General features: G+C 43.5%; 1 protein-coding gene across 1 annotated transcript in view; it reads right to left on the bottom strand.

The window, feature by feature from the left end:
• The window catches only part of ALKBH3 (alkB homolog 3, alpha-ketoglutarate dependent dioxygenase), a 47,857-nt gene extending 22,720 nt beyond the window's left edge, over positions 1-25,137 (bottom strand). Inside the window, exons 1-7 of the mRNA XM_073604131.1 lie at positions 25,034-25,137; positions 16,950-17,061; positions 9,625-9,719; positions 7,118-7,152; positions 3,092-3,139; positions 1,901-2,004; positions 1,147-1,235 (exon numbers count right to left, since the gene is read on the bottom strand). Of these exons, the coding sequence (XP_073460232.1) occupies positions 1,147-1,235; positions 1,901-2,004; positions 3,092-3,139; positions 7,118-7,152; positions 9,625-9,719; positions 16,950-17,022 (444 nt within the window). The 5' untranslated portion in view covers positions 17,023-17,061; positions 25,034-25,137. The remainder of the gene's footprint in view (positions 1-1,146; positions 1,236-1,900; positions 2,005-3,091; positions 3,140-7,117; positions 7,153-9,624; positions 9,720-16,949; positions 17,062-25,033) is intronic.
• Between the last annotated feature and the right edge of the window lie 1,668 nt (positions 25,138-26,805).

Genomic DNA, 26,805 nt, shown 5'->3' with positions numbered 1-26,805 from the left:
CCTGTGCCTGCTTGGGTTTCCTTCTGGGTACTCCGCTTTCCTCCCACACTCTAAAGACATGGTGGTAGGTTAATTGGCTTCTGTCCAAATTGTCCCTAGTATGTATGACTGTGAGTTAGGGACCTTAGGTTGTAAGCTCCTTGAGGGCAGGGACTGATGTGAATGTACAACGTATATGTAAAGCGCTGCGTAAATTGATGGCGCTATACAAGTACCTAAAATAAATAAATACATTTATAACGGTAAACAGGACATATAGAGGGGGGAATCTCCCTAACGGGGGCACAGACAGCAATACAAACGGACAGGGAGTCTAATCTCTCTCCAAGCTACCCAAAACTAAAAAAAAAAAAAGAAAAAAGTTTTGCTTTTAGTTATAGTCCGTGATGTCATCATGGAGGAGTGGAAGAGGACTCCAGTGACAACCTGTGACGCTCTGGTGACCTCCATGCCCAAGAGGGTTAAGGCAGTGCTGGAAAATAATGGTGGCCTCACAAAATATTGACACCTTGGGCCCAATTTGGACATTTTCACTTAGGGGTGTACTCACTTTTGTTGCCGGGGGTTTAGACATTAACGGCTGTGAGTTATTTTGAGGGGACAGTAAATTTACACTGTTATACAAGCTGTACACTCACTACTTTACATTGTAGCAAAGTGTCATTTCTTCAGTGTTGTCACATTAAAAGACTAAAATATTTTCAAAAATGTGAGGGGTGTACTTACTTTTGTGAGATACTGTAACACCCATAAACCTGGAGGACACCCTTGGCACATAACACCCATAAACCTGGAGGACAGCCTTGGCACATAACACCCATAAACCTGGAGGACAGCCTTGGCACATAACACCCATAAACCTGGAGGACAGCCTTGGCATATAACACCCATAAACCTGGAGGACAGCCTTGGCATATAACACCCATAAACCTGGAGGACACCCTTGGCATATAACACCCATAAACCTGGAGGACAGCCTTGGCATATAACACCCATAAACCTGGAGGACAGCCTTGGCATATAACACCCATAAACCTGGAGGACAGCCTTGGCACACTTGTATCCTCGATCCAGGCTCTAACATTGTTTTTTGTGGTTGTGTTTGTGTCTTGGAAACCAGAGTAAACAGAAGCCTTGGGTACTCACATGAGGATTGGCCTGCATCGTAGACTTTGAGTAGGTATAAGGCACCTCTCCATACCAGCAGGTGAGCCGTGGCTCCTGATAAGGTCCATCTGTCACAAGACAAATCCGGTTACAGGCTGAAAAGCTCTCTTCTACGTCACCTACCTAGACGATGGGCTACTACAAGTCCCAGCACCTGGACTCAATGTTCCTCAATGACTAGAGACAAAAGCTGGATAAAATACATTGCCATATCATTAACCGATGACCCATCACAACATTGATGCCACAAAACAGGTAAAATGGGTTCAAAACCGAAATAAAAAATAATATTTAATATTTTAAACTTTTTCACACTCTTATCGAAAACTAGAAAATAGCATTTTGCTTGAGTTAGGCTTTAAAATTTCCCTAAATTTTTTATAGAATTTCACCACTGTGGTTTCGGCAAGCCAAATTAAACCATCCCGATATCATTTCTGGGGTTAGGTTTGCTTTAAATGTGACATTTTTCTAACTATTGTTATGACCTTTTGTAATTGTGGTTATTTTTTTATTTTTTATCTTAAACTGTATTAATTAGGGGAATAAGAACAGATAAAAAAAAATAAAAATCTACATTCCCTTCTAATTAGGAACAGTCTGAAGAATGGAATAGGTAATGAAATAGATGTGGCGGAGTTACTGGCCACATCTATTGCAGGCTCTAGGAGAATAGAGCAGACTCTGTCTCCCTCTGCTGGATGTTTTCAGTACAGCACCTGTGTGAACTTACCTGGCCCCACATTGGATTTCTGCCTCCATGGGTTTTCCCGATATAACTGTTCAAACATCCATTCTGCCTCTTTGGGCTCAATAAATGAGGGGAAAAGCCTTAGCCTGCGAAAAAGGCAAGGGTTATTTAGACAGACATCTATAACACCAGTTACAAATTTACTTTAAAGCGGTAGTAAGCTGCATCTTTAAAAAAAAAAAAAAACCCTGCAAGACAATGGCATAATGTGCTAGTATGGATCGCATACTAGCACATTATGAAATGCCTACCTTAGAACGAAGCCCTCCAGTGGCACGCTGTGACCAGGCTTCCATATCTTCACCGGTCTTCCTTTCGGGTTCTCATGCTCTGGCCGTCTCATTGGCCAAGCCGCAATCACGTCACTCCCATACATGCGCAAACGGAACAGAGCCCTGGAGGGACGGGCACAGTTATGCCGTCCATTCAGAGTGCATGGGCCAGTGACATCACCGGCTGCATGCAGTGTGAATATCCCCTAAACGGTGCAAGTTTAGGAGATATTCACAGTACCTACAGGTAACCTTTAATATAGGCTTACCTGTAAGTACAAGTTAAAAAAAAAATTAAAAATTTACAACCGCTTTTGCATTTAAATTAAATAAAGACAACAGCAGCCCATTGCAATTTCCTTTTGAAAATGCCAATAGCCTGATTGCTCTACTTGTTTTCTGAGTTGAATGTTTTCCAAATTGCTGATCCAGAACAAGTATGCTGCAAGCAAAAGTCAGACTGACTGGCATACTTGCTCTGGGCCGGTGACTCTGTCAAAGGACCACCAGTAGAATTCTTAAAAGGAATTTGAAGTGGCAACCTACGCATCTCTCGTATGGCAGGTTTGTCTATGGATCAGTTTGTCATTCTGCATTGCCCGTCTTGTGCACCTGGCTATCCCACTCACTCAATATGTCCAGAGACATTGGACCACAGTCCCCAATATGCCCGCTTTTGGGGGGAGAAATCGTTCAGGAAGTTCAAATCATTATTCACCCCAAGATAAGCCATGACCAGGACTGCCCTTGCCCAACTCGTTGCCATGTGCCAGTGATTGAGAAGCCACTACTGAGCCTGAGGACGAAATAGACAGCAGAGGAGCCTGGCATTTCCACAAGGAGAGCTCAGCAGCGGAATATTTTTTTTAACATCTTCTTCAATAATGAAGATCTCTCTTACCTGGACACTCCAGAGGCCGACGTGCTGATTTCATATGTACCGGGCTTACTATGGACATAAAAAAAACACAAAATTAGAGGACCGAGTGGCTTGGATTTAGCAATCTTCGATCAATATGGATCAGCCCACCCGAAACGGATCGTTTAGATCAGGGGTCTCCAAACTTTATAAACAAAGGGCCGGTTTATTGTCCTTTAGGAGGGCCGGACTGTGGCCAGCGGGAGTGGAAGTTTTCTTGGCATCAGTGGGAGTAAACATGACCACATTTGGTATCAGGAGGAGGAAAAGTGCCCCATTGCTGGTGTCAATAGGAGAAAAGTGCCCCAATGGCTGGATAAAAAGTAAGCAAAGGGCCACATCCAGCCCCCGGGCCGCAGTTTGGAGACCGCTGGTTTAGATGTTACTAGATGCCAGTGTGATGAAATCCCCATAATTTGACCACCTCCAGTTCTAGCACTTTTTGTTTACATGTAGTGTTAGATAGCAACATGGTCTAATGTCGTATTTCTGGTATTTCATTTCCTGGTTGATACAGCCAGGTGGCCTAAGTTGGAATGTAACCAGTTACACATCAAAGCTTTGTAGCATATATATGTGTGATTACAAGCTTCAAAGAGAGCCACTGCTGCCAAGATGACTGATGGGTTGAGCTACAGAAGACCAAAGGCCAAGATGTCTATGAAGATTTGACCCAGGTCGGACAGTGGCGATTCATGGACAAACGCTGCCCCCTAGTGGACAATACAGCATGCTTCCTGGAGAATGGATAGATATTATGACTATCGCTTGGCATAACCTCATTGGATAGGAGGCAAGTGGGGGTGGCTACGAGTAAGTGTGAATGTGAGTAAAAAGGGCACACACAGGCAATTCGTCCCTTTTCGCTGTTGGTGCAAGCCGGGTGGCTGCCTAAGCCACATGGCTATCTCTCTTTAACATCTGAGCCTAGCCGATGATCCTTGATATTCTTGTATTATATATTCTGATTTGATGTGTATTGTTGGTATATGTTTGTAATATTGTAATAACTTTCATGTTAGCGTTTCCTATTTCCTTTGGAAATAAATAAGACTTTATTACTTATAAACCGTGTGTTTGGTTTCATAGCTAACCTTGTATTATTGTGATATCAACAGAACATGTGGTCAGAGTTTTTTAATAGAATAGCCAACTATAGGGATAGATAAATTAATACATAGGTACAATGATATGTATTATACAAATTTACGTCTTGTAGCAATCAGTATTTTTTGCTAGAAAACGACGTAGAGCCCCCAAACATTATATATTATTTTAAAGCAGAGGCCCTAGAAAATAAAATAGCGGTTATTGCAATTTTTTTTATCTCACACGGATATGTTGCTGATCCGGAAGTGGTAAAAGAGGTGATGCTGCAACCCTTCCACCTTATAAACTTGCTGGAGTAACTATACCTGTTGCTCAGACCACAGCCGCCACCTACTGGTCAAACATCCTTCAAATGAAAGGCTGGCAACGTAGTATGTCATACTCATAAAATCTTCTTTTATTTGTAATCCATTAAAGGGGTTGTAAAGGTAAAAATTTTTTCACCTTAATGCATTCTATGCATTAAGGTGAAAAAACTTTTGACAGTACCGCCGCCCCCAGCCCCCCCGTTTTACTTACCTGACGCCTCGAATCTTCGCTCCTCGTCCTCGTCAGCTTCATTGCAGCTCAGCCTGGTCGCTGATTGGCTGCAGTGGATGGATTGAAAGCAGCGCAGCCATTGGCTCGCGCTGCTGTCAATCACATCCGATGACGCGGCGCGCCGGGGCCGAGTGATACAGCGAGCGGCTATAGCCGCCGGCTGTATCACGGGAGCGCGCCCGCAAGCACTCACCACCGTGCGAGGGAGCTCGCATGAAGGTGGTAAATGCTTGCGGGGAGGAGCTGAAACAGCCGCCGAGGGACCCCAGAAGACCAGGTTCGGGGCCACTCTGTGCAGAACGAGCTGCACAGTGAAGGTAAGTATAACATGTTTGTTATTTTAAAAAAAAAAAAAAAAACATCTTTACAACCCCTTTAAGGTAGTGGAATATCCAATGCACAAAACATTGACATTTTTCAGCCCTTGTGGGCTTAACCTATGACTAAAGCCCACCAGGGATGAAACGCATCAACGTTTTGTGCATTGGATTTTCCCCTACCTTGATAATAAAAGAAGAGATTTTATTATGAGTATGACATACTAGGTTGCCGATGAAATTTCCACCTGCCTTTATCTTTGGGTGGCAGTGCTATGCAATCTGGGTCATGAGCCCTTAGGCCTGCTGCAGGCAGGAGGAAGCATTTCCCTAGTCTTTACTTAAGAGATACTAAAGTCTTGTTTTTTTTTTTTCTTTAAAAACAACAAACATGTCATACTTACCTGCTCTGTGTAATGGTTTTGCAGCTCTGATCCTCTTCCTTCTCGGGCTCCTCCCTCCTGTCGAGTGCCCCCACACCAAGCAGCTTGCTATGTGTCAGGGCTGGGCTCAGCCCTTCCTTCTCTGAGCTGGCCGCTCAGCTGTCGGCTAATTGCCAGATCCTATCTCTCCACAGTTAATCAGCTGTTGATGATATCCTGCTCGTCAGTCCTGCCTACTTAAGCTGTTTAGCCCAGTGGATCTCTGCCTTCGCCTTGGTCAACATCACAGAAACTTTCTCCTGCAATCCTGTTCAAGACTGGCTTTGCTGACATCCCTTCTGGCTCCAGATCCTGCTTGCTGTTCCACTACATTGATCCCTGACTTCTGGCTTGGCTGACTATCCGTTCCGGTTACTGAACTTTGGCTATGTTTTGACTATGTTTGTTCTTTTTACGTTTATTATTAAACAAGTGTGATTTAACTGTACTTTTGTCTCGGACTGATTTAATGGTTTCTGACACTATGGGGGCACCCAAGCCGAGCCGCAGCTCTGTGTGTCCATTCAGACACGGAGCTTCAGTTCGGCCCAGCCACCTCTCTCTGCTGATTGGCTAACTGACTTTGATTGACAGCAGTGGGAGGAAATCGGGAGGGAGAGTCCCAGATGGCCACGGCACTTGTGCACATCGCTGAATAGAGATGGACTCAGGTAAGTATTAGGGGGGCTCCTGCACACAGAAGGCTTTTTATCTTAAAGCGGAGTTCCACCCAAAAATGGAACTTTCGCTTTAAGGGAATGTGACGCCCTGACATGCCACATTTGGCATGTCATTTTTTGGGGGGGGCGGAAACCCTCTTTTTAGAGAGTTCCAGCTCCCATTTCCTCCCGGGGTTCCGCAGTTCACCTCTCCTCCCTCCCTCTCGGCAATCATTTGGAACACGTCACAGGTCCCAGATGATTGCCCGGCCATTCACAGCGCGGCTCGCGCATGCGCGTGCCCGGCTGTAAAGCCACAGCCAGGCGCCCACAGTGACAATGCCGGCGCCGCAGAGAGGAGTGGGAGATGAGCGGGGCTTCGTTCCCCCGCATTGCTGGACCCTGGGACAGGTAAGCGTCCGATTATTAAAAGTCAGCAGCTGCAGTATTCGTAGCTGCTGACTTTAAAACATTTTTTTTTAAGTGGAACTCCATTTTAATGCACAGAATGTAATAAGATAAGAAACCTTTTGTCTTTTCAACCACTTTTAGTCTCCCAGTGATCAGACTGAAAATTGACTGAAAATTGTAAGTCACAAGGTAAGAGGCAGCAGCAGGGGCCGATCTGGGTGAGGCATTTGTAAACTGCATATGCACCAGGATTTACATGATTGTGTCATGTCTGTGGCAGCAACTCAGTCTGGAAAGTAGATGGCGACTCTGTGTGATGCCAGAATAAAGATGGTTCTGCCTTCTGAAGAGATGAAGGCATTGTCAGGGGGAGTACTGTGATCTCTGCGACAGGTAATAAATACCTGGAGGTGTTACACTGACTCACTTTACATGTATGTACCGAACATGAAAAATATATATGTGAGCCTAGGCCCACATCAGGTGAAAAAAAGTCTACTACAATATATGCAAATTTGATAAATAATCTATATATGAATGGGAACTTACTCAATGATACGGGGTTCCGGGATCTTGCGTACAACCTGAAAGAGATGGACAGCCTTGATGGGATTCAGTTCTTTGCATTTAGACTGACAGCAGGAGCTCTGGAGCAACATTAATTTTTAACCCCTTTCCCCCCCAGCGTCCCTTTAATAAGGTCTGTATGAGGTGGGAAGGATCGGTGATCATGTGACCATTGAGATTGGCTGTCACAGTGGTCACATGATCAGGAGTCGGTCCCGCCAGCTACTGATCATTAGAGCGTACCGAGAGCTATCTTTGACAGCTTGGTCCCTGTACTGGGAGCGCGTTCTCAGCACAGAAACCTCGGCCGCCCATTGACGCACATGTCTTATGGCGTTAAAGACCGCGCCCTTTGCTGCGTCACCTATGCGTTATGTGAGCGGCAAGAGGTTTAAGAGTGAAAACAAATATTACTATCAATATCTGTTCAATCTTATCTTCAGTATCCCAAGCACAATTTCAAGGCAAGGGTTTTTTTTTTTGTTGCTGTTTTCGCTCAAGAATTGTAAAAAGTGAAAATAATTTTCTACAGCCAATTGTCAGGCAATATAGGCGTACACATGTCTGGGTGCAGATATAGGACTGTACACCATTACATGCAATACCTGCTGTGGACAGGGTGTTAAAGTGACACTTAACCAGACCCCTATTTTTCAAAAATAATCCATACACGTTTATAATTTAATGGCCCTGTAATCTATTTTTCATGAAATTGTTTCTTACTGTGTTTTTCTGCCTCCTCGTACCATCCTTTCTGAGCTCCTGAACCTATACTTTCCCCCCTTTCACTGCCATTTGTTTAGAATGAGCAGAGCACTGCTTATTGTACATTACAAATCCCACAGTCCACAGCAGAAGAAAAAAAAAAAAAAATTATATATATATATATATATATATATATATATATATATATATATATATATATATATAAATATATATATATACGCTAAGAATTTTATAAGCTAAGAATGTATATTTTAATTTAAAAAAAAGTGTGTGTGTGTATATGTATATACACACACACACTTGCAATCACTATGTGACCAGAAAAAGAAGGGCACGTGAAGAGGAAAGAGAAGAGAGAAAAGAGAAGAAGACGGAAGAGAAGAGAGAAAAGAGAGGAAGACGGAAGAGAAGAGAGAAAAGAGAGGAAGACGGAAGAGAAGAGAGAAAAGAGAGGAAGACGGAAGAGAAGAGAGAAAAGAGAAGAAGACGGAAGAGAAAAGAGAAGACGACGGAAGAGAAGAGAGAAAAGAGAAGACAAAGAAAGAGAAGAGAGAAAAGAGAAGAAGACGAAAAGAGAAGAGAGAAAAGAGAAGGAGATGGAAGAGAAGAGAGAAAAGAGAAGACGATGGAAGAGAAGAGAGAAAAGAGAAGACGATGGAAGAGAAGAGAGAAAAGACGGAGAAGAGAGAAAAGAGAAGACGACGGAAGAGAAGAGAGAAAAGAGAAGACGATGGAAGAGAAGAGAGAAAAGACGGAGGAGAAGAGAGAAAAGAGAAGACGGAGGAGAAGAGAGAAAAGAGAAGATGGAAGAGAAGAGAGAAAAGAGAAGATAAGTTGGAAGAGAACAGAGAAGACAGAAGGGAAGGAAAGGGGAGAGGAGAAGAGAAAAAAAAAAAGACTAAAAAGAGTGTCACCTCTTGATGCTTGTTGACTCAAGGGGTTGATTTACTAAAGGCAAATAGACTGTGCACTTTGCAAGTGCATGTGCACTAATTTTTCTTCGTAAATGTAATGTGGTGAAGCTTCCCTTTTGTAAAGAATACCCAATCACGTGCAAGGAAAATTTAAAAAGCCATTTTTGCTTGCACATGTTTGGATCATGGAAATCAGCAGAGCTACCAAATTTACTCAGCTCTGGGGAAAATCATTGTAACTACACAGTCTATTTGCCTTTAGTAAATCAACCCCATGGTGTACAAACCACAGAAAAGCAAGGTTCCGTGTAAGGAAAATTGTAACCCGTTTCATGAGACTATTTGGTATACTGATGCCCCGTACACACGGTCGGACATTGATCGGACATTCCTGACAACAAAAGCCTAGGATTTTTTCAGACGGATGTTGGCTCAAACTTGTCTTGCATACACACGGTCGCACAAAGTTGTCAGAAAATCCGATTCTTCTGAACGCGGTGACATAAACCACGTATGTCGGGACTATAAACGGGGCAGTAGCCAATAGCTTTCATCTATTTATTTATTCTGAGCATGCGTGGCACTTTGTGCGTCGGAATTGTCCACACACGGTCAGAATTTATGCAAACCGATTTTGTTGTCGGAAAATTTTATAGCCTGCTCTCAAATTTTGTGTGTCAGAAATTCCGATGGAAAAAGTCAGATGGAGCCTACACACGGTCGGAATTTCCGACAACAGGCTCCGATCGCACATATTGCGTCGGAAAGTCCGACCGTGTGTACGGGGCATGAGAATTATGCAGCTGGTTGAAAAAGACTCAAAAATATCCAACTGGCAATTACATTTACCTCTGTTGGCTCTTTATATACAAACTGTTTGTCTGGAATAACATGGTCATGTCCCCAGCCCTGGGGTTTTCCTGTGGCTACAGTAACTCGAGGTCCTGGAACAAAATGAAAGAAAGTTGAAATCGTTTCACACCAGGAACATGTGACATTTTTATAGATGTTATGTCTGCAAAAAGTAGATTGCCACTGATAAATTTCTAAAACTGCATGTTGTCCGGGTGTCAGGTTAGTCCTCTAGTTCTAATACTTTCTACAGCTGGGTGTACACTTGCAGAATTTCGTTCAGTATTTTTTGCTGTACGAACGTTCATTCGCATTTCTAATCATTAGTGGAGGTCAAATCGACCTTCATTTTCAACCGTCGTGATTAGAAAATTTGAAGGATGGAAAATTTTTCTTGATTGTACGAATTTCTAACGGTGTATGTGGATTTTGTTTGGTAAAGTCCATTCATTCCCAAATCAAATGTTAAAAGCACACAAAGTCTTGAACTACTTTCAAAAGGCATTCATATGTATTGAGAATATTCTTATGCATTTCTACTGGTAGAGATAGGAATAGGAATCAATACCAACAGGATTGGTTTGGACCATCTCGGAACCATAATCAATTTAGACCCCCTTTTTTTCAGGAGGACAGACAGAGGAACAAATCAAATTTAGATCAAAAGAGAGGGACCAGAGGGGGGAGGAGGAGTAGAAAGAAAAAGAAAAAGGGTCTGAATCATGTAGGTATCTTTAATCTAAGCCAGACCACCCTTATGGATCAAGAAAAACTGGTTCTTAATCATGGTCTGAAGTTTGCTCCCCCAAAACCATTAATTAATTTCCCGCCGACCGTACGCAGATATGCATACTCGGCTTTCCGGGGTTATACCGGGATGATGCCTACAGCTGCAGGCATCATCCCGGTACCGTTGTTTACAGCGGGCGATCGGCTACCCGTGTATAACAACCGATGCGGCTAAAAGCCGCTCGGTTGTTATACCGGAGGAGCGGGAGGGGACATCCCCCCCCCTCCCGCCGCTGTTACCGGGCCTCCCGTGTGATCGGGAGGCCCGGTGTCCATTCGGCTGCCTTTGGCGGCTGGGGGCGGGCTGGAACGAAGCTGGGAGCGGCTTCGTTCCAGCCTTCTCGTTGTAAACGCGGAAGCGACGTCATGACGTCACTTCCCGTTTACTCGGCTGCCAATGCCGCCGAATTTAAAAAAGTACACAGTATTCAGAATCGCAGTTTTCGGCGATCTGAATACTTTGAAGTGTAAAGGAGGGATGGGGGGTCTTTTAGACCCCCCATCCCTGCATAAAGAGTACCTGTCACCACCTATTACTGTCACAAGGGATGTTTACATTCCTTGTGACAGCAATAAAAGTAAAAAAAAAAAAAAAAATTTTTTAAACACAATTTATAAAGTAAAAAAATAAATAAAATAAAAAAAAAAAGAAAAAAAAATTTTTAAAGTGCCCCTGTCCCCGCGAGCTCGCGCAGCGAAGAAAACGCATACGGAAGTCGCGCCCGCATATGTAAACGGTGTTCAAACCACACATGTGAGGTATCGCCGCGATCGTCAGAGCGAGAGCAATAATTCTAGCCCTAGACCTCCTCTGTAGCTCAAACCTGGTAACTGTAAAAAATTTTTAAAGCGTCGCCTATGGAAATTCATAGGTACCGTAGTTTGTCGCCATTCCACGTGTGCGTGCAATTATAAAGGGTGACATGTTTGGTATCTATTTACTCGGCGTAACATCATCTTTCACATTATACAAAAAAATTGGGGTAACTTTACTGTTTGGATTTTTTAAAATTCATGAAAGTGTCACTTTTCCAAAAATTTGCGTTTAAAACACCGCTGCACAAATACCATGTGATAAAAAATATTGCAACAATCGCCATTTTATTCTCTAGATTCTCTGCTAAAAAAATATATATAATGTTTGGGAACTCTAAGTAATTTTCTAGCAAAAAATACGAATTTTAACTTGTAAACACCAAATTTCAAAAATAGGCTTAGTCATGAAAGGGTTAAACAAGTTTGGTGTTTTTATGGATGTTCACAAATACATCCGTAAACTAAGCATTAAAACGCCATTAGATTTCTAATCCTGTTGTCACAAATAGGACAGAAGCCACCAGCATTAGACACTCAGGGTTGGCTAATGATTCCTTACTCAACCCCCCCGGTGTGTTGGCTCCTTCATTGGGTGTTTTCAGGGAATTAGTGTTGAAGGATCTAGATTCCTTAAACATCAAAAGGGCTAGGTTGGATATTGGATTTAAACAAGGGTTAGAGTCCCTAAAACAGAGGAACGACATTATTGTCCGCCCTGCAGATAAGGGCGGGGGTATTGTTGTTCTGGGTAAATCTTCTTATCTATTGGAGATGTAAAGGATATTGTCGGATCATGAGACTTATATTCCTTTGCCATCCAATCCCACTAATGGATATAAAAAAAAGAGCTTTTCAGATTAATAGATGAGAGTTTTTTTCAAAAAAAGATTTTATCCAAGAAGGAGGACCATTTGGTCCCCATGGCTCCACGTGTTTCAGTGATGTACTACCTACCAAAAGTTCACAAGGATCCAGCTAATCCCCCTGGTAGGCCGATTATTAGTGGGATAGATTCTGTGACCTCTAGGATAGGTAGATACATCAATGTTTTTTTGCAACCTCTGGTAGTTCAAACACCGTCCTTCTTGAAGGACTCCACTCTTAGTGGTATCCAGAAGGAGGGGTACATTTTGGCAATGGCCGACGTGTCCTCTCTATACACTATCATATCTCATGGGGATGGTTTTGAGGCAGTGGACACCTTTTTGAGGCGTGATATCAGCTTGTTACCCATACAGCGTGATTTAATTCTAAAGCTTCTGACTTTTGCCATGAATCACAATTTTGGTTTGGCGGCTCCTTCTACTTGCATAGTAGGGGAGTCGCCATGGGCGCAAAATTTGCGCCAAGCATGGCGAACTTGTTCATGGCCAAATGGGAGGAGGATGTCGTCTATACTAATCGGAGGTCTCAACTCCTTCTGTGGCGAAGGTATATTGACGACATCCTCCTCCTCTGGGAGGGTGACATGCAGTCCCTGAACAATTACATGGACTACCTGAATGATAACGCTTTGGGCTTAGGTCCTACAACATGAAGCCAGCAAAGAAAATATAAATTTTTCTGGATCTTAACGTGGAGGTCAGGGATGGTGCTTTAATTACTAACACCTACTTTAAAGAGATGGATCGTAACAGCTTTATTGGCCAGGACAGTTGCCATCATCCTTCATGGCTTAAGTCTGTCCCTAAGAGCCAGTTTCTCAGAGTCTGTCAGAATTACACCATCTTAAATGATTATTATCAACAGGCATCCACGCTGCGAACTAGATTTATTGATAGAGGCTATAATTCCAATGAGCTGGATGGTGTTATTTCTGAGATTGCTAGTCTGGATAGGACACAGCTGTTGAAGGTTAAGCCGAGAATCAAGAAGAATTTGAATGAAACCGTTTTTTTCTTTTATCACTAGTTATTCTAACCAACATCGAGACATGAAACAAATAATTGCCTGTCATTGGAAGGTCTTTAAAAATGATAATCTGTTGGGCCCTAGACTAGGAGATAAACCTCAGGTTGTATACCGAGGAGTATAACCTTTACGGCTATATGTGGCCCCTAAGGTTGAAAAAAAGATTCTTTTTTCAAAATCTAAATGGCTTTTTCCCCTGTAGAAAAATTGCTGTGTGCAGTATTAATACCCTAATGCCGCGTACACACGAGCGGACTTTACGGCAGACTTTGCCCGGCGGACGGGATTTCGTCGGACAATTCGATCGTGTGTGTGCTCCAGCGGACTTTGTTTTCTCAAAAGTTGGACGGACTTAGATTTGAAACATGTATTAAATCAATCCGTCGAAATCGAGTCCGGTCGAAAAGTCCGCTCGTCTGTATGCTAGTTCAACGGACAAAAAGCCACGCTAGGGCAGCTATCGGCTACTGGCTATGAACTTCCTTGTTTTAGTCCGGTCGTACGTCATCACGTACGAATTCGACGGACTTTGGTGGATTGTGTGTAGGCAAGTCCGTTCATTCAGAAAGTCCGTCGTAAAGTCCGTCGAAAAGTCCGCCGGGCAAAGTCTGCCATAAAGTCCGACCGTTTGTACGTGGCATAAGAGAGAGAAGGGTGTGTAATTTTCGCTCTGTGGTAACATCCAGAACATATGACATCAAATCATTCATTACCTGCTCTTCAAAGAATATTGTCTATCTCTTACAGTGCCCATGTGGCCTGCAATATGTGTGGCCAGACAATTAGAACTATCAGAGTCAACTAACATTTAGGCAATATACGGCGTGGTTTCCCAAAACACAGCGTTTCCAAGCATTACATGCTTTGTCATGCAAAGAACCCAAAGGGAACACTGATTTTGGGAACTGACAGATTTTCTCCACATTGGAGGGGTAGCAATATCCGGCGGGAAATCTCCAGAATAGAGACCCGCTGGATATATGACCTTAAGAGTTATTCACCATTTGGAATGAATATAGAGCGGGATGTCAATTGCTTTATCAACAATGGTTGAATAACTCTTGCAATATAAGATATACTTTCTGCTGATAATCTACTGAACATTTTTATACATATTTTTTCCTGTTTATCCTCTTTCGCTTTTAAATGAAATATTATGTTATGTATTTTTATGAATTGAATCTGTATGGGATATTTGGCTTTTGTATATATTATGTCCACTAGATGGCGTGTTCAACTCGCGTGCTTTTCAAAATTTTGATTAGTGGATTTATGCAATGATTAATTTCATATAGGAGGTCCCTGTAATACCATCTTCCTTTTGGTTTAGTTATTCTTGGCAAGTAGAGAGCTTTTCTCCTCATCTTTCATAGTATTTCTCTTATTTAACCACTTCAGCCCCGGACCATTTGGCTGGCCAAGGACCAGAGCACTTTTTGCGATTCGGCACTGCGTCGCTTTAACTGACAATTGCGCGGTCGTGCGACGTGGCTCCCAAACAAAATTGACGCCTTTTTTTTCCCACAAAGAGAGATTTCTTTTGGTGGTATTTGATCACCGCTGCGGTTTTTATTGTTTTTGCGCGATAAACAAAAAAAGAGCGACAATTTTGAAAAAAAAACTTACTTTTTTTTACTTCTATAAAACATATCCAATAAAAATATGTATTTTTTTCATCAATTAAGGCCAATTTGTATTCTGCTACATATTTTTGGTAAAAAAAATTCCCAAAAAGCATATATTGATTGGTTGGAGCAAAAGTTATCGCACCTAAAAACTATGGGAGAGATTTAGGGACTTTTTATTTTTTACTGGTAATGGCGGCGATAAGCGATTTTTAGCGGGACTGCGACATTGCGGCGGACAAATTGGACGCTAAGTGACACTTCTTGAGGACCAGTGATACCAATACAGTGATCAGTGTTAAAAAATATGCACTGTCACTGTATGGCGCTGGCAGGGAAGGGGTTAACACCAGAGGCGATCAAGGGGTTAACTGTGTTCCCTATATGTGCTTTCTTACTGTGTTGGGGAAGCTGACACTAGACGAAGAGAGAGATCAGTGTTCCTAATTAGTAGGAATCACAGATCTCCCTCTTCTTTTGTGATAGGCAGACTGTCTTTCTGCCATTCCCCCGGACAATCGCAGGTGGCCAGCAGCCATAGCGGCCACCGGACCCGCTGATTGGCTCCCGCTGTGATTGTTGTGGGTGAGTGGGTCACCGGCGGTGTGCATACCCGCGCGCCCGAGACCAGGGTGCAAGAACACCCTGGTCTCTCTTACAGCAGCCACTCACTGGCACATAAGAGCCCCTGCTCAGACTAAAGAAAAGGGATTCACACTGCTCTCATTTATAAAATATAAGCAACAGGGGTAGAAGAAAAGGGGGTTGGGGGGATGCAGCATTTTATATTAGACTTATAATTAAGCGTACCAATATGTACACACATGCATGATGTACAGGTGTTCCATGCATCCGCTTACAGGCAGTCCCATTCATGTCTATTGGGACAAAGCTATGAACAAAGCCAATGGTCCAAATTTGAGAGCCACGTGGGTGAGCACACCCTCGGCTGTCCAGCAAAGAAATGCAATGCCTTTAAAAAGTATTCATAGATTTGTGGAGAGCAAGACTAATAGTTGTCCTGTGGACAGATTCTCCCACCTGAGCTGTGGATCTCTGCAGCTCCTCCAGAGTTACCATGGACCTCTTGGCTCTTCTCTGATGAATGCTCTCCTTATCCGGCCGGTCAGTTTAGGTGGACGGCCATGTCTTGGTAGGTTTGCAGTTGTGCCATACTCTTTCCATTTTCAGATGATGGATTGAACAGAACTCCGTGAGAGGTTTAAAACTTGGGATATTTTTTTTTATAACCTAATCCTGCTTTATACTTCTCCACAACTTTATCCCTGACCTGTCTGGTGTGTTGCTTGGCCTTCATGATGCTGTTTGTTCACTAAGGTTCTCTAACAAACCTCTGAGGGCTTCACAGATCAGCTGTATTTATACGGAGATTAAACACACACGGTGGACTCTAGTTACCAATTAGGTGACTTCTGAAGGTAATTGGTTCCTCTAGATTTTAGTTAGGGGTATCAGAGTAAAGGGGGCTGAATACAAATGTACGCCACACTTTTCAGATATTTATTTGTAAAAAAATTTGGAAAACCATTTATAAATTTTCCTTCCACTTCACAGTTATGTGCCACTTTGTGTTGGTCGATCACATAAAATACATTTACTTTTTTGGTTGTAACATGACAAAATGTGGAAAATTTCAAGGGGTATGAATACTTTTTCAAGGCACTGTAACGCAGTAGAATAAATAAGTAACCAATTGTCAGGGCTGGGCTCAGCCCTTCCTTCTCTGAGCTGGCCGCACAGCTGTCGGCTAATTGCCAGCTCCTATCTCTCCACAGTGACTCACCTGTTGAGGATATCCTGCTCGTCAGTCCTGCCTACTTAAGCCATCCAGCCCAGATGATTTCTGCCTTGGCCTTGGTCACATCTCTAGGGACGCTCTCCTGTGTTCCTGTTAAAGACTTGCTTGGCTGACATCCCTTCTGGCTCCAGATCCTGTTTGCTGTCCTACTACGCTGTTCTCTGGCTCCCTGACGTTTTGGCTTTTCTGACTATCCGTTCCGGTTCCTGAACTCTGGTTATGTTTTGACTACGTTTACTCTGTTTACCTTTTTATTGTTATTATTAAACAAGTGTGATTTAACTGTACTTCTGTCTGATTCATGGTTTCTGACACCGCTGCGATGAAGTAACAATCCATCCAATCGCTGTGCACTTCAGTACCTATGTGAGCAGTGGCTTTCGCTTTTCCTGCCCATGCCCCCTGCACACGAGCTCTCCGCCTCTTGTCATCCATTCTACTGAGCTATGCAACCAATCACCGGCTCCAAGATTTCTGCAAACATAAAACAAATCCAGGTAATCATCCCTCATACTGCCACAGGGAAAAAAAGACAACATTTAGTAATAAATAACTATAGTAATAACCTATTTACTGATAGAGCAATGTGGAAGAAAAAAACTTCAATAAAGTTCTCGATGTGCAGCAGAAAATCAGACCACATGCGGTTTCTAAAGATTTTGGATAATATAATTCCCATTCCACACAATGCAGCTACATCCAGCAGTGGATTTTCCCTTAATACTTACGAGAAGGGGTGCAACGGATCGTCACCGATCTGTGATCCGAATGGTTCAACCTGTTCAGATCGGCACACACATGCGCTCCGCGTAGCGCGCCGCTGCCTCGGCCTTAGGAAAGGCCGCGGCTTCAGCCTAACTCCAGAGCTGCGGCCATCTTCGTACACCCGGCGGACATTTACCATGTGATCGCTCCGTCAAATGACGGAGCGATCACTTGTAAACAAACCGGCGTAATGTCATGACGCCGGTTCCTCTCTCCCCTCTGTGTACTGATCTGTACAGTGGAGGCAAGGGATTGGATGGCAGCAGCGCTGTGGGCTGGATCTGTAGTGCCCACAGCGCTGCTCTGTGAAATTGCAGTTACATTCATGGATCCATCCATCCATGCTCAGCCATCCCTCCATACCCTGCCATACTCTGCAATACCCTGCCAATACTCTGCCAATACTCTCTGCAATACTCTGCCATACCCTGCAATATCCTGCCAATATTAGGGGTGCAACGGATCGGCACACACATGCGCTCCGCGGAGCGCGCCGCTACCTCGGCCTTAGGAAAGGCCGCGGCTTCGGCCTAGCTCCGGAGCGGTGGCCATCTTGGTACACCCGGCGGCGGCGGTGCGTGCTGACGTCATCACCCCTTAACTCGTGGATCTGATCTGGCCGGCTTGGCAGCTTCTATTCTGTAAGGTAAGACTAAACAACACTAGTCTTCCTTCCTAATTCCTATACTCATACTGTATATACAGTGGGGAGATTGTGGATATTATTACAGTGGGGGGAGATGTGGACATTACAGTGGGGGGGGAGATGTGGACATTACAGTGGGGGGGAGATGGGGACATTACAGTGGGGGGAGATGGGGACATTACAGTGGGGGGAGGGGATGGGGACATTACAGTGGGGGGAGATGTGGACATTACAGTGGGGGAGATGTGGATATTACAGTGGGGGGAGATGTGGATATTACAGTGGGGGGGAGATGTGGATATTACAGTGGGGGAGATGTGGACATTACAGTGGGGGGAGATGTGGACATTACAGTGGGGAGATGTGGATATTACAGTGGGGGAGATGTGGATATTACAGTGGGGGGAGATGTGGACATTACAGTGGGGGGGATGGTGGACATTACAGTGGGGGGGATGTGGACATTACAGTGGGGGAGATGTGGATATTACAGTGGGGGAGATGTGGACATTACAGTGGGGGAGATGTGGATATTACAGTGGGAGAGATGTGGACATTACAGTGGGGGAGATGTGGACATTACAGTGGGGGGAGATGTGGACATTACAGTGGGGGGAGATGTGGACATTACAGTGGGGGGGTGTGGACATTACAGTGGGGGGGTGTGGACATTACAGTGGGGGGGTGTGGACATTACAGTGGGGGAGATGGTGGACATTACAGTGGGGGAGATGGTGGACATTACAGTGGGGGAGATGACGTGGATATTACAGTGGGGGAGATGACGTGGATAATACAGTGGGGGAAATGACATGGATATTACAGTGGGTGAGTTTTTTGATCTGTTGCACCCCTACTTACAGGAAACTAAGGCTGGATTCACACATGTTGTTCTGTTTCAACATACCTTTTTTTTAGACCCAGTCTGTCCGGACTGTAAGGTCACCTGCTGACTTGGCACCGTCCACAGGCAGCTTAACTCTTCAATAAGACACAGACGTTCAATTCAATGCAATTTTACTTAAGGTGATTGCAGTACAGAGGATGTTTTTCCAGTCTTATGATGTATAAGACAATGACTTCCCCAAGCCACGTCTCTGTGAATAGCTAACACTGTCTGAAGAAAAATGGAAGAACTGGGGAGGGTCTAGCCAAGACTAAACTAACTATAACTAAACAGGAGGGGAGGACAGAGGAAGATACCAAAGTCAGATTAGTAAACAAGCTGCAGTGGCCCAAAACTGCCACTAGGTGTCAGCATACTACAAAAAAAATGATAACCTCATGCAGTCCAATAAAATACATAAATATGAAATAACCTTATAGTAATAATGTAGTAATAATGAGATTCTAGTACAATTTGTCTTTCTTCTCCCCTGTTGGTTTTGCTAGCTAGGTAGCCATTCTCTGCTTATGGTTAGTTCCCAATCAGGGTAAGAGAGATACGGTTATCGAGAACACAGATCATACCTTATACACTCCCCAATTTGTGTTTGTTTTATATTGTTTCAGTTGTGCAATAAGCAATTTGACAATGCTGCACAGTAACACCCTATATGTCAACTATGTTGGACTTTATTATCTTAAAATTTAATAAAAATTTAAAGTTTAAAAAAGAATTATAAAAGACATAAATATATAAGAACGTGGGACAGAACACATCTTACATTTCAAATGTGCTTGCATTGTTTTGTTTTTTTAACCACTTCACCTCCGGAAGATTTAACCCCCCCCCCCCCCCCCCCTCACCTTCCTGACCAGGCCATTTGCGATACGGCACTGCTTTACTTTAACTGACAATTACACGGTCGTGTGACGCTGTACACAAATAACATTTAGGTCATTTTTTTTCCCCACAGAGCTTTCTTTTGGCGGTATTTGATCACCACTGCGGTTTTTATTTTTTGCGCTATAAACAAACAAATTTAAAAAAAAAACTGTTTTGAAAAGGAAACAATATTTTTTTACTTTGTGCTATAATACATATCCAATAACAAAATATGTAAACCTGCATCCAATTCGCAACAGTGTGAACCCGGCCTCAAAGTCCAGACCTAAATCCAATGGAGAATCTAGGGAAGCAACTGTCAGCACTGAGAAGTCCCTCCATACTAAAGGTGAGCCAGGAATGTACACGGCAGGTGCCGGCAGGGGCCAGCACAGAGGCGGGTGGAGACAAAGAGGTGCAGGCACTAGCAAAGAGTAGATGGGTGACAGTCAGGAGGGGTAGAGGGGGAAGTGCCAGAGAGGCCAATCCAGGACTGGAGCATCCCAATAAGTACGCTCCATTGAGTGTCATTGGTGAAACCAGTCAGGGACCAGCAATGCTGGAGATGAGGGACTCTCCTAGCTGCCAGGGGAAGAACTCCTCCAGTGAGAGTGGGGGGCAGCAAAGGGAAAGGAAAGACAGATTCTGGTGGTAGGGGACTCAATTCTTAGAAGGACAGAGAGGGCAATCTGTAACCAAGACCTGAACCGCCGAACAGTATGTTGTCTACCGGGCGCTCGGGTTCGGCACATCACGGATCTTGTGGACAGATTACTGGGAGGGGCTGGGGAAGACCCGGCTGTCATGGTGCACGTTGGCACCAATGACAAAGTCAGAGGCAGATGGAGTGTCCTAAAGAACGATTTTAGGGACTTAGGTGCTAAATTGAGGAAAAGGACCTCCAAGGTAGTGTTCTCAGGAATACTACCGGTACATCGAGCCACACCAAAAAGGCAGACGGAGATTAGGGAAGTAAACAAGTGGCTGAAGAGCTGGTGTAGTAAGGAGGGGTTTGGGTTCCTGGAGGACTGGGCCGACTTCTCAGTCGGTAACCGGTACTATAGAAGGGACGGACTGCACCTAAATGAGGAGGGTGCAGATCTGCTGGGAATGAAGATGGCCAAAAAGTTAGAGAGGTTTTTAAACTAGGCGATGGGGGGGGAGGGTCCAGAGACAGTGATAGCCAGCGCGGATGATATTCCAGAGGGTAGTGTTGGGGGCATTAGTGGTAGGTTAACCAAAGCACAAAAACACAAGGTGAGTATAGTAGCAAGTCCTAGTTGCAATTTTGAAACATCCAATACGAGGACAATATGCGACCGGTCTAAACTATGTGGCATGTTCACCAATGCCAGGAGCATGGCAGACAAGATGGGTGAACTAGAGATACTGTTGTACAAGGAGGATTTGGATTTTGTGGGAATTTCAGAGACCTGGTTCAACAGCTCTCATGATTGGCTGGCAAACATTCAAGGGTATACCCTATACCGTAAGGATAGAGAGGGTAAAAAAGGGGGAGGGGTATGCCTATATATCAAGAATAATGTACAAGTGAATGTGAGAGATGACATCACTGAGGGAGCTAGAGAGGAGGTGAAATCCTTATGGGTAGAGCTCCAAAGGGATGAAGCTAAGGGGAAAATAATACTGGGAGTATGCTATAGGCCCCCTAACCTGAGGGAGGAAGTGGAGACGGATCTCCTATCACAAATTGGATTAGCAGCAAGGATGGGAAGTGTTATCATAATGGGGGATTTTAATTATCCAGACATAGACTGGGCGGAGGGAACCGCGCATTCATTTAAGGCTCGCCAGTTCCTTAATGTCTTGCAGGACAATTTTATGGGTCAGATGGTAGACGCACCAACTAGAAATAAAACATTACTGGATCTACTGATTACCAACAATACAGACCTGATCACAGATGTGGAAATACGGGGCAATTTAGGTAACAGCGATCACAGGTCAATTAGTTTCAGTATAAATCACACAAATAGGAAACATAAAGGGAATACAAAGACACTGAATTTCAAAAGAGCCAACTTCCCTAAACTACAAACCTTGCTAAAAGGCATAAATTGGGATAAAGTATTAGGAACAAAGAATATGGAGGAGAGATGGGTTTGCTTTAAGAGCATATTAAATAAGGGCATTAGCCAATGTATCCCATTGGGTAATAAATTTAAAAGAGCGAACAAAAATCCTGGATGGCTTAACTCCAATGTAAAAATGCATATAAAAGCAAAGGAGAAGGCCTTCAAAAAATACAAGGTTGGGGGATCATCCTCAGCATTCAGACTTTATAAAGAATGCAATAAGAAATGTAAGGGTGCAATTAGGACGGCTAAGATAGAACATGAAAGACACATAGCGGAGGAGAGCAAAAAAAAATCCCAAGAAATTCTTTAAGTATGTAAACAGTAAAAAAGGGAGGACAGACCATATTGGCCCCATAAAGAATGAGGAAGGACATCTGGTTACAAAGGATGGGGAGATGGCGAAGGTATTGAATTTATTCTTCTCCTCAGTCTTCACGAGTGAATCGGGGGGCTTCAGTAACCAAAACTGCAGTGTTTATCCTCATGACACAACACAGGAAGCACCTCCATGGTTAACAGAGGACAAAATTAAAATTAGACTTGAGAAACTTAACATTAATAAATCACCGGGACCAGATGGCTTGCATCCGAGGGTACTTAGCGAACTCAGTCAGGTGATTGCCAGACCGTTGATCCTAATTTATACAGACTGTCTATTGACTGGAATGGTACCAGCTGATTGGAGAAAAGCCAATGTAGCACCAATATTTAAAAAGGGCCCAAAAAACATCCCTGGGAATTACAGACCAGTTAGCCTAACATCAATAGTATGTAAAATCTTGGAGGGGATGATAAGGGACTATATACAAGATTTTAGTAATAAGAACGATATCATTAGCAGTAATCAGCATGGATTCATGAAGAATCGTTCTTGCCAAACCAATCTATTAACCTTCTATGAGGAGGTGAGTTGCCATCTAGATAAAGGAAGGCCCGTAGACGTGGTGTATCTGGATTTTGCAAAAGCATTTGACACAGTTCCCCATAAACGTTTACTGTACAAAATAGGGTCCGTTGGCATTGACCATAGGGTGAGTACATGGATTGAAAACTGGCTACAAGGGCGTGTTCAGAGGGTGGTGATAAATGGGGAGTACTCAGAATGGTCAGGGGAGGGTAGTGGGGTTCCCCAGGGTTCTGTGCTGGGATCAATCCTATTTAATTTGTTCATAAACGATCTGGAGGATGGGATAAACAGTTCAATCTCTGTATTTGCAGACGATACTAAGCTAAGCAGGGCAATAACTTCTCCGCAGGATGTGGAAATCTTGCAAAAAGATCTGAACAAATTAATGGGGTGGGCGACTACATGGCAAATGAGGTTCAATGTAGAAAAATGTAAAATAATGCATTTGGGTGGCAAAAATATGAATGCAATCTATACACTGGGGGGAGAACCTCTGGGGGAATCTAGGATGGAAAAGGACCTGGGGGTCCTAGTAGATGATAGGCTCAGCAATGGCATGCAATGCCAAGCTGCTGCTAATAAAGCAAGCAGAATATTGGCATGTATTAAAAGGGGGATCAACTCCAGAGATAAAACGATAATTCTCCCGCTCCTCAAGACTCTGGTCTGGCCGCACCTGGAGTATGCTGTCCAGTTCTGGGCACCAGTCCTCAGGAAGGATGTACTGGAAATGGAGCGAGTACAAAGAAGGGCAACAAAGCTAATAAAGGGTCTGGAGGATCTTAGTTATGAGGAAAGGTTGCGAGCGTTGAACTTATTCTCTCTGGAGAAGAGACGCATGAGAGGGGATATGATTTCAATTTACAAATACTGTACTGGTGACCCCACAATAGGGATAAAACCTTTTCGCAGAAGAGAGTTTAACAAGACTCGCGGCCACTCATTACAATTAGAAGAAAAGAGGTTTAACCTTAAACTACGTAGAGGGTTCTTTACTGTAAGAGCGGTAAGGATGTGGAATTCCCTTCCACAGGCGGTGGTCTCAGCGGGGAGCATTGATAGCTTCAAGAAACTATTAGATAATCACCTGAATGACCGCAACATACAGGGATATGTAATGTAATACTGACACATAATCACACACATAGGTTGGACTTGATGGACGTGTGTCTTTTTTCAACCTCACCTACTATGTATGTAACTATGTAATCTGTGGCAAGACTTGAAAATTGCTGTTCACAGATGCTCTCCATCCAATCTGACAGAGCTTGGGATATTTTTGCACAGAAGAATGGGCAAAAATGTCCCTCTCTAGATGTGCAAAGCTGGTAGAGACTAAGGATGAGCTCCGGCGTGTTTGCAAGCTGCACGTGCCAAGCCCGCCAGGAAGTCGGCACGGCGCTGCACTAATCACAAACAATGAGACATTTCCCGATGGGCGGCTGCAGAGATCGGGACAATGTCTCACTGCCTGTGATTAGCGCCGTGCCGACTTCCTGGCGGGCACTGCACGTGGAGTGTGCGAACACGCCGGAGCTCATCCTCCAAAAGGGGGTTCTACAAAGTATTGACTCCGGGGGGCGCCATACAAATGTACCCCACACTTTTCACATATTTATGAAAAAATTTGGAAAACCATTTATCATTTTCCTTCCACTTCACAATTATGTGCCACTTTGTGTTGGTCTATCACATAAAATCCCAATAAAATACATTTACGTTTTTTGGTTGTAACATGACAAAATGTGGAAAATTTCAAGGGGTATGAATACTTTTTCAAGGCACTGTATATACCTATTATACAATGTTATGATCAGATCAGTACTGTAGACCTACTATATATTTACTAAAGGCAAATCCACTGTACACTTGGAAGTGCATTCGCTGTAGATCTGAGAGAGGACATGCAAGGAAAAAAAAAAACAAAACAAAAAAAACACCCAAAAAAACAGCATGTTTGCTTGTACATGATTGGATGATAAAATCAGCAGAGCTTCCCCTCAGATCTTCCAAGTGAACTTGTAGTGCAAAGTGGATTTGCCTTTAGTAAATAAACCCCAATGCCGGTAATGTATATCTACTATACAATACCCTGAATGCAGGCTCCTGATTGGTTCCCATGTCTCTGACTTTGTTACATTCCTGTATTATGTGAACATTTCTTGTTCCACTAAAAATAACCTTCATGACAAATACAAAAACATCAACTAGGAAATGATCCCCTGAATTACACACAGAGAACCATTCCCTGTGTTAGTTACCTGTCACTCCATGCTGCTTCCTTTTCCTGTGTTACATAAAATCCTTTCCCCAGCTAAGCTAGAAGAAAAGGTTCCTACCCTCTAACAGTCCTATCATGTCTGCTGATGGTTTTGCTGCTGTAATACATGAAAATATGTAAAATGACTGGAGAACAACGAGGAGATATCAGGGCCCAGTCTGCTCATTATTCACTGAAATTGTGTGTGGGTGTGTGTGTATGTGTGTATATATATATATATATTATACACATATATACACATATATACACTAGTACTTGTATAATCCTTTCAAGCCTAAGCCCATTTCTGACATTTGTTGCTTACAAGTTAAAATCCTTATTCCTTGCTAGAAAATTACATTATAAATAAATATATATATATAAATATATATATATATATATATATATATATATATATATATATATATATATATATATATATATATATATATAAATATAATCAGGGCTTTTTTTCAGGGGGAACTTGGTGGAACTCAGTTCCACCACCTCTGGCTCAGACCCTTGTGGGGGCCTGCTGACCACAATCACTTGTAAACACAGAAGTCAGGTTTCTGTGTTTACAAGTGACAGCTCTGCACTCTGTGTGTAACCCCCCTGAACTCTGCACTCTGTATGTAAAGCAATCTTGGTATTTAATGCCCCTTTAGGACCCTCCTACTGTTCGTGAAATATGACTGACCACAACCACTATTTGATGTGATTTGGAGGGTGTGTGTGGGTGGAGGGGTTTTGGGGGGTCGTGGTTGAGTTCCAGCACCTATTGTTTGAGAAAAAAAGCCCTGTATATAATATATATATATATAGATAGATATAGATATGGAGAGAGAGAGAGATATTTTTTCCACCATATTAAAAAAAAAAAAAAGTAAGATCACTTTTACTGCTGTCACAAGGAATGTAAACATCCCTTGTGACAGTATTAGACGGTGACAGGTACTCTTTATGGAGGGATCTGGGGTCTAAAAGGACCCTACATCTCTCCTCTGCACTTAAAAGTATTCACAGCGCCAAAAACGGCGATTCTGAATACGGACTTTTTTTTTTTAAATCAGTGCCATTGGCAGTTGAGTAAACCGTCCGTCGCTTCGGGATTGTAGATCGGAGACCTGATTGGAGCTTTGTTCGGGTCTTGGCCTAGCTGGCTGGGTGCTTAGGTCTCCCGATAGGGACAGGAGGTCCGGGAAGAGCCGTCCCCTCCCACTCTTAGCCACATCGGTTGTTATCCTTAAAGAGGAGGGCCCATTAAAAAAAAAAAAAAATTAAAAGTCAGCAGCTACAAATACTGCAGCTGCTGACTTTTAATCGGACACTTACCTGTCCCAGGGTCCAGCGATGCGGGGGATCGAAGCCCCGCTCGCCTCCCCCCTCCTTTTTGCGGCGCCGGCATTGCAACTGTGGGCGCCAGGCTGTGGCTTCACAGCCGGGCACCCACTGCGCATGCGCGAGCGGCGCCGTGCGCCGTGATTGGCCGCTCAGTCACCCGGGACCTGTAATGGGTCCCAGGTGATTGACAAGAGGGAGGGAGCAGAGCCGAGTCCTTCCTGTGCCGAGGGGGAAGTGATGTCACCAGCCCAGGCACTGGAAGAGGCAGACTACGAGGGACCCCCTAGCAACAGGCATTTAGAGGCGAGTTAAAAAAATAAAATAATTCCAAATGTTTTTTTTTTATTTATTTTTTTTTTTTTTAGGAATTCTCATGTATTTTTTATTTTTTGGGTGGAACACCACTTTAAAGAGCTGATTGCAGTAGTA

This window comes from Aquarana catesbeiana, linkage group LG11, assembly GCF_042186555.1.
Source record: "Aquarana catesbeiana isolate 2022-GZ linkage group LG11, ASM4218655v1, whole genome shotgun sequence".
In the NCBI taxonomy this organism is placed as follows: Eukaryota; Metazoa; Chordata; class Amphibia; order Anura; family Ranidae; genus Aquarana; species Aquarana catesbeiana.
Note: the sequence above shows the minus strand (reverse complement) of the source record. Positions and strands in the feature narration are given on the sequence as shown.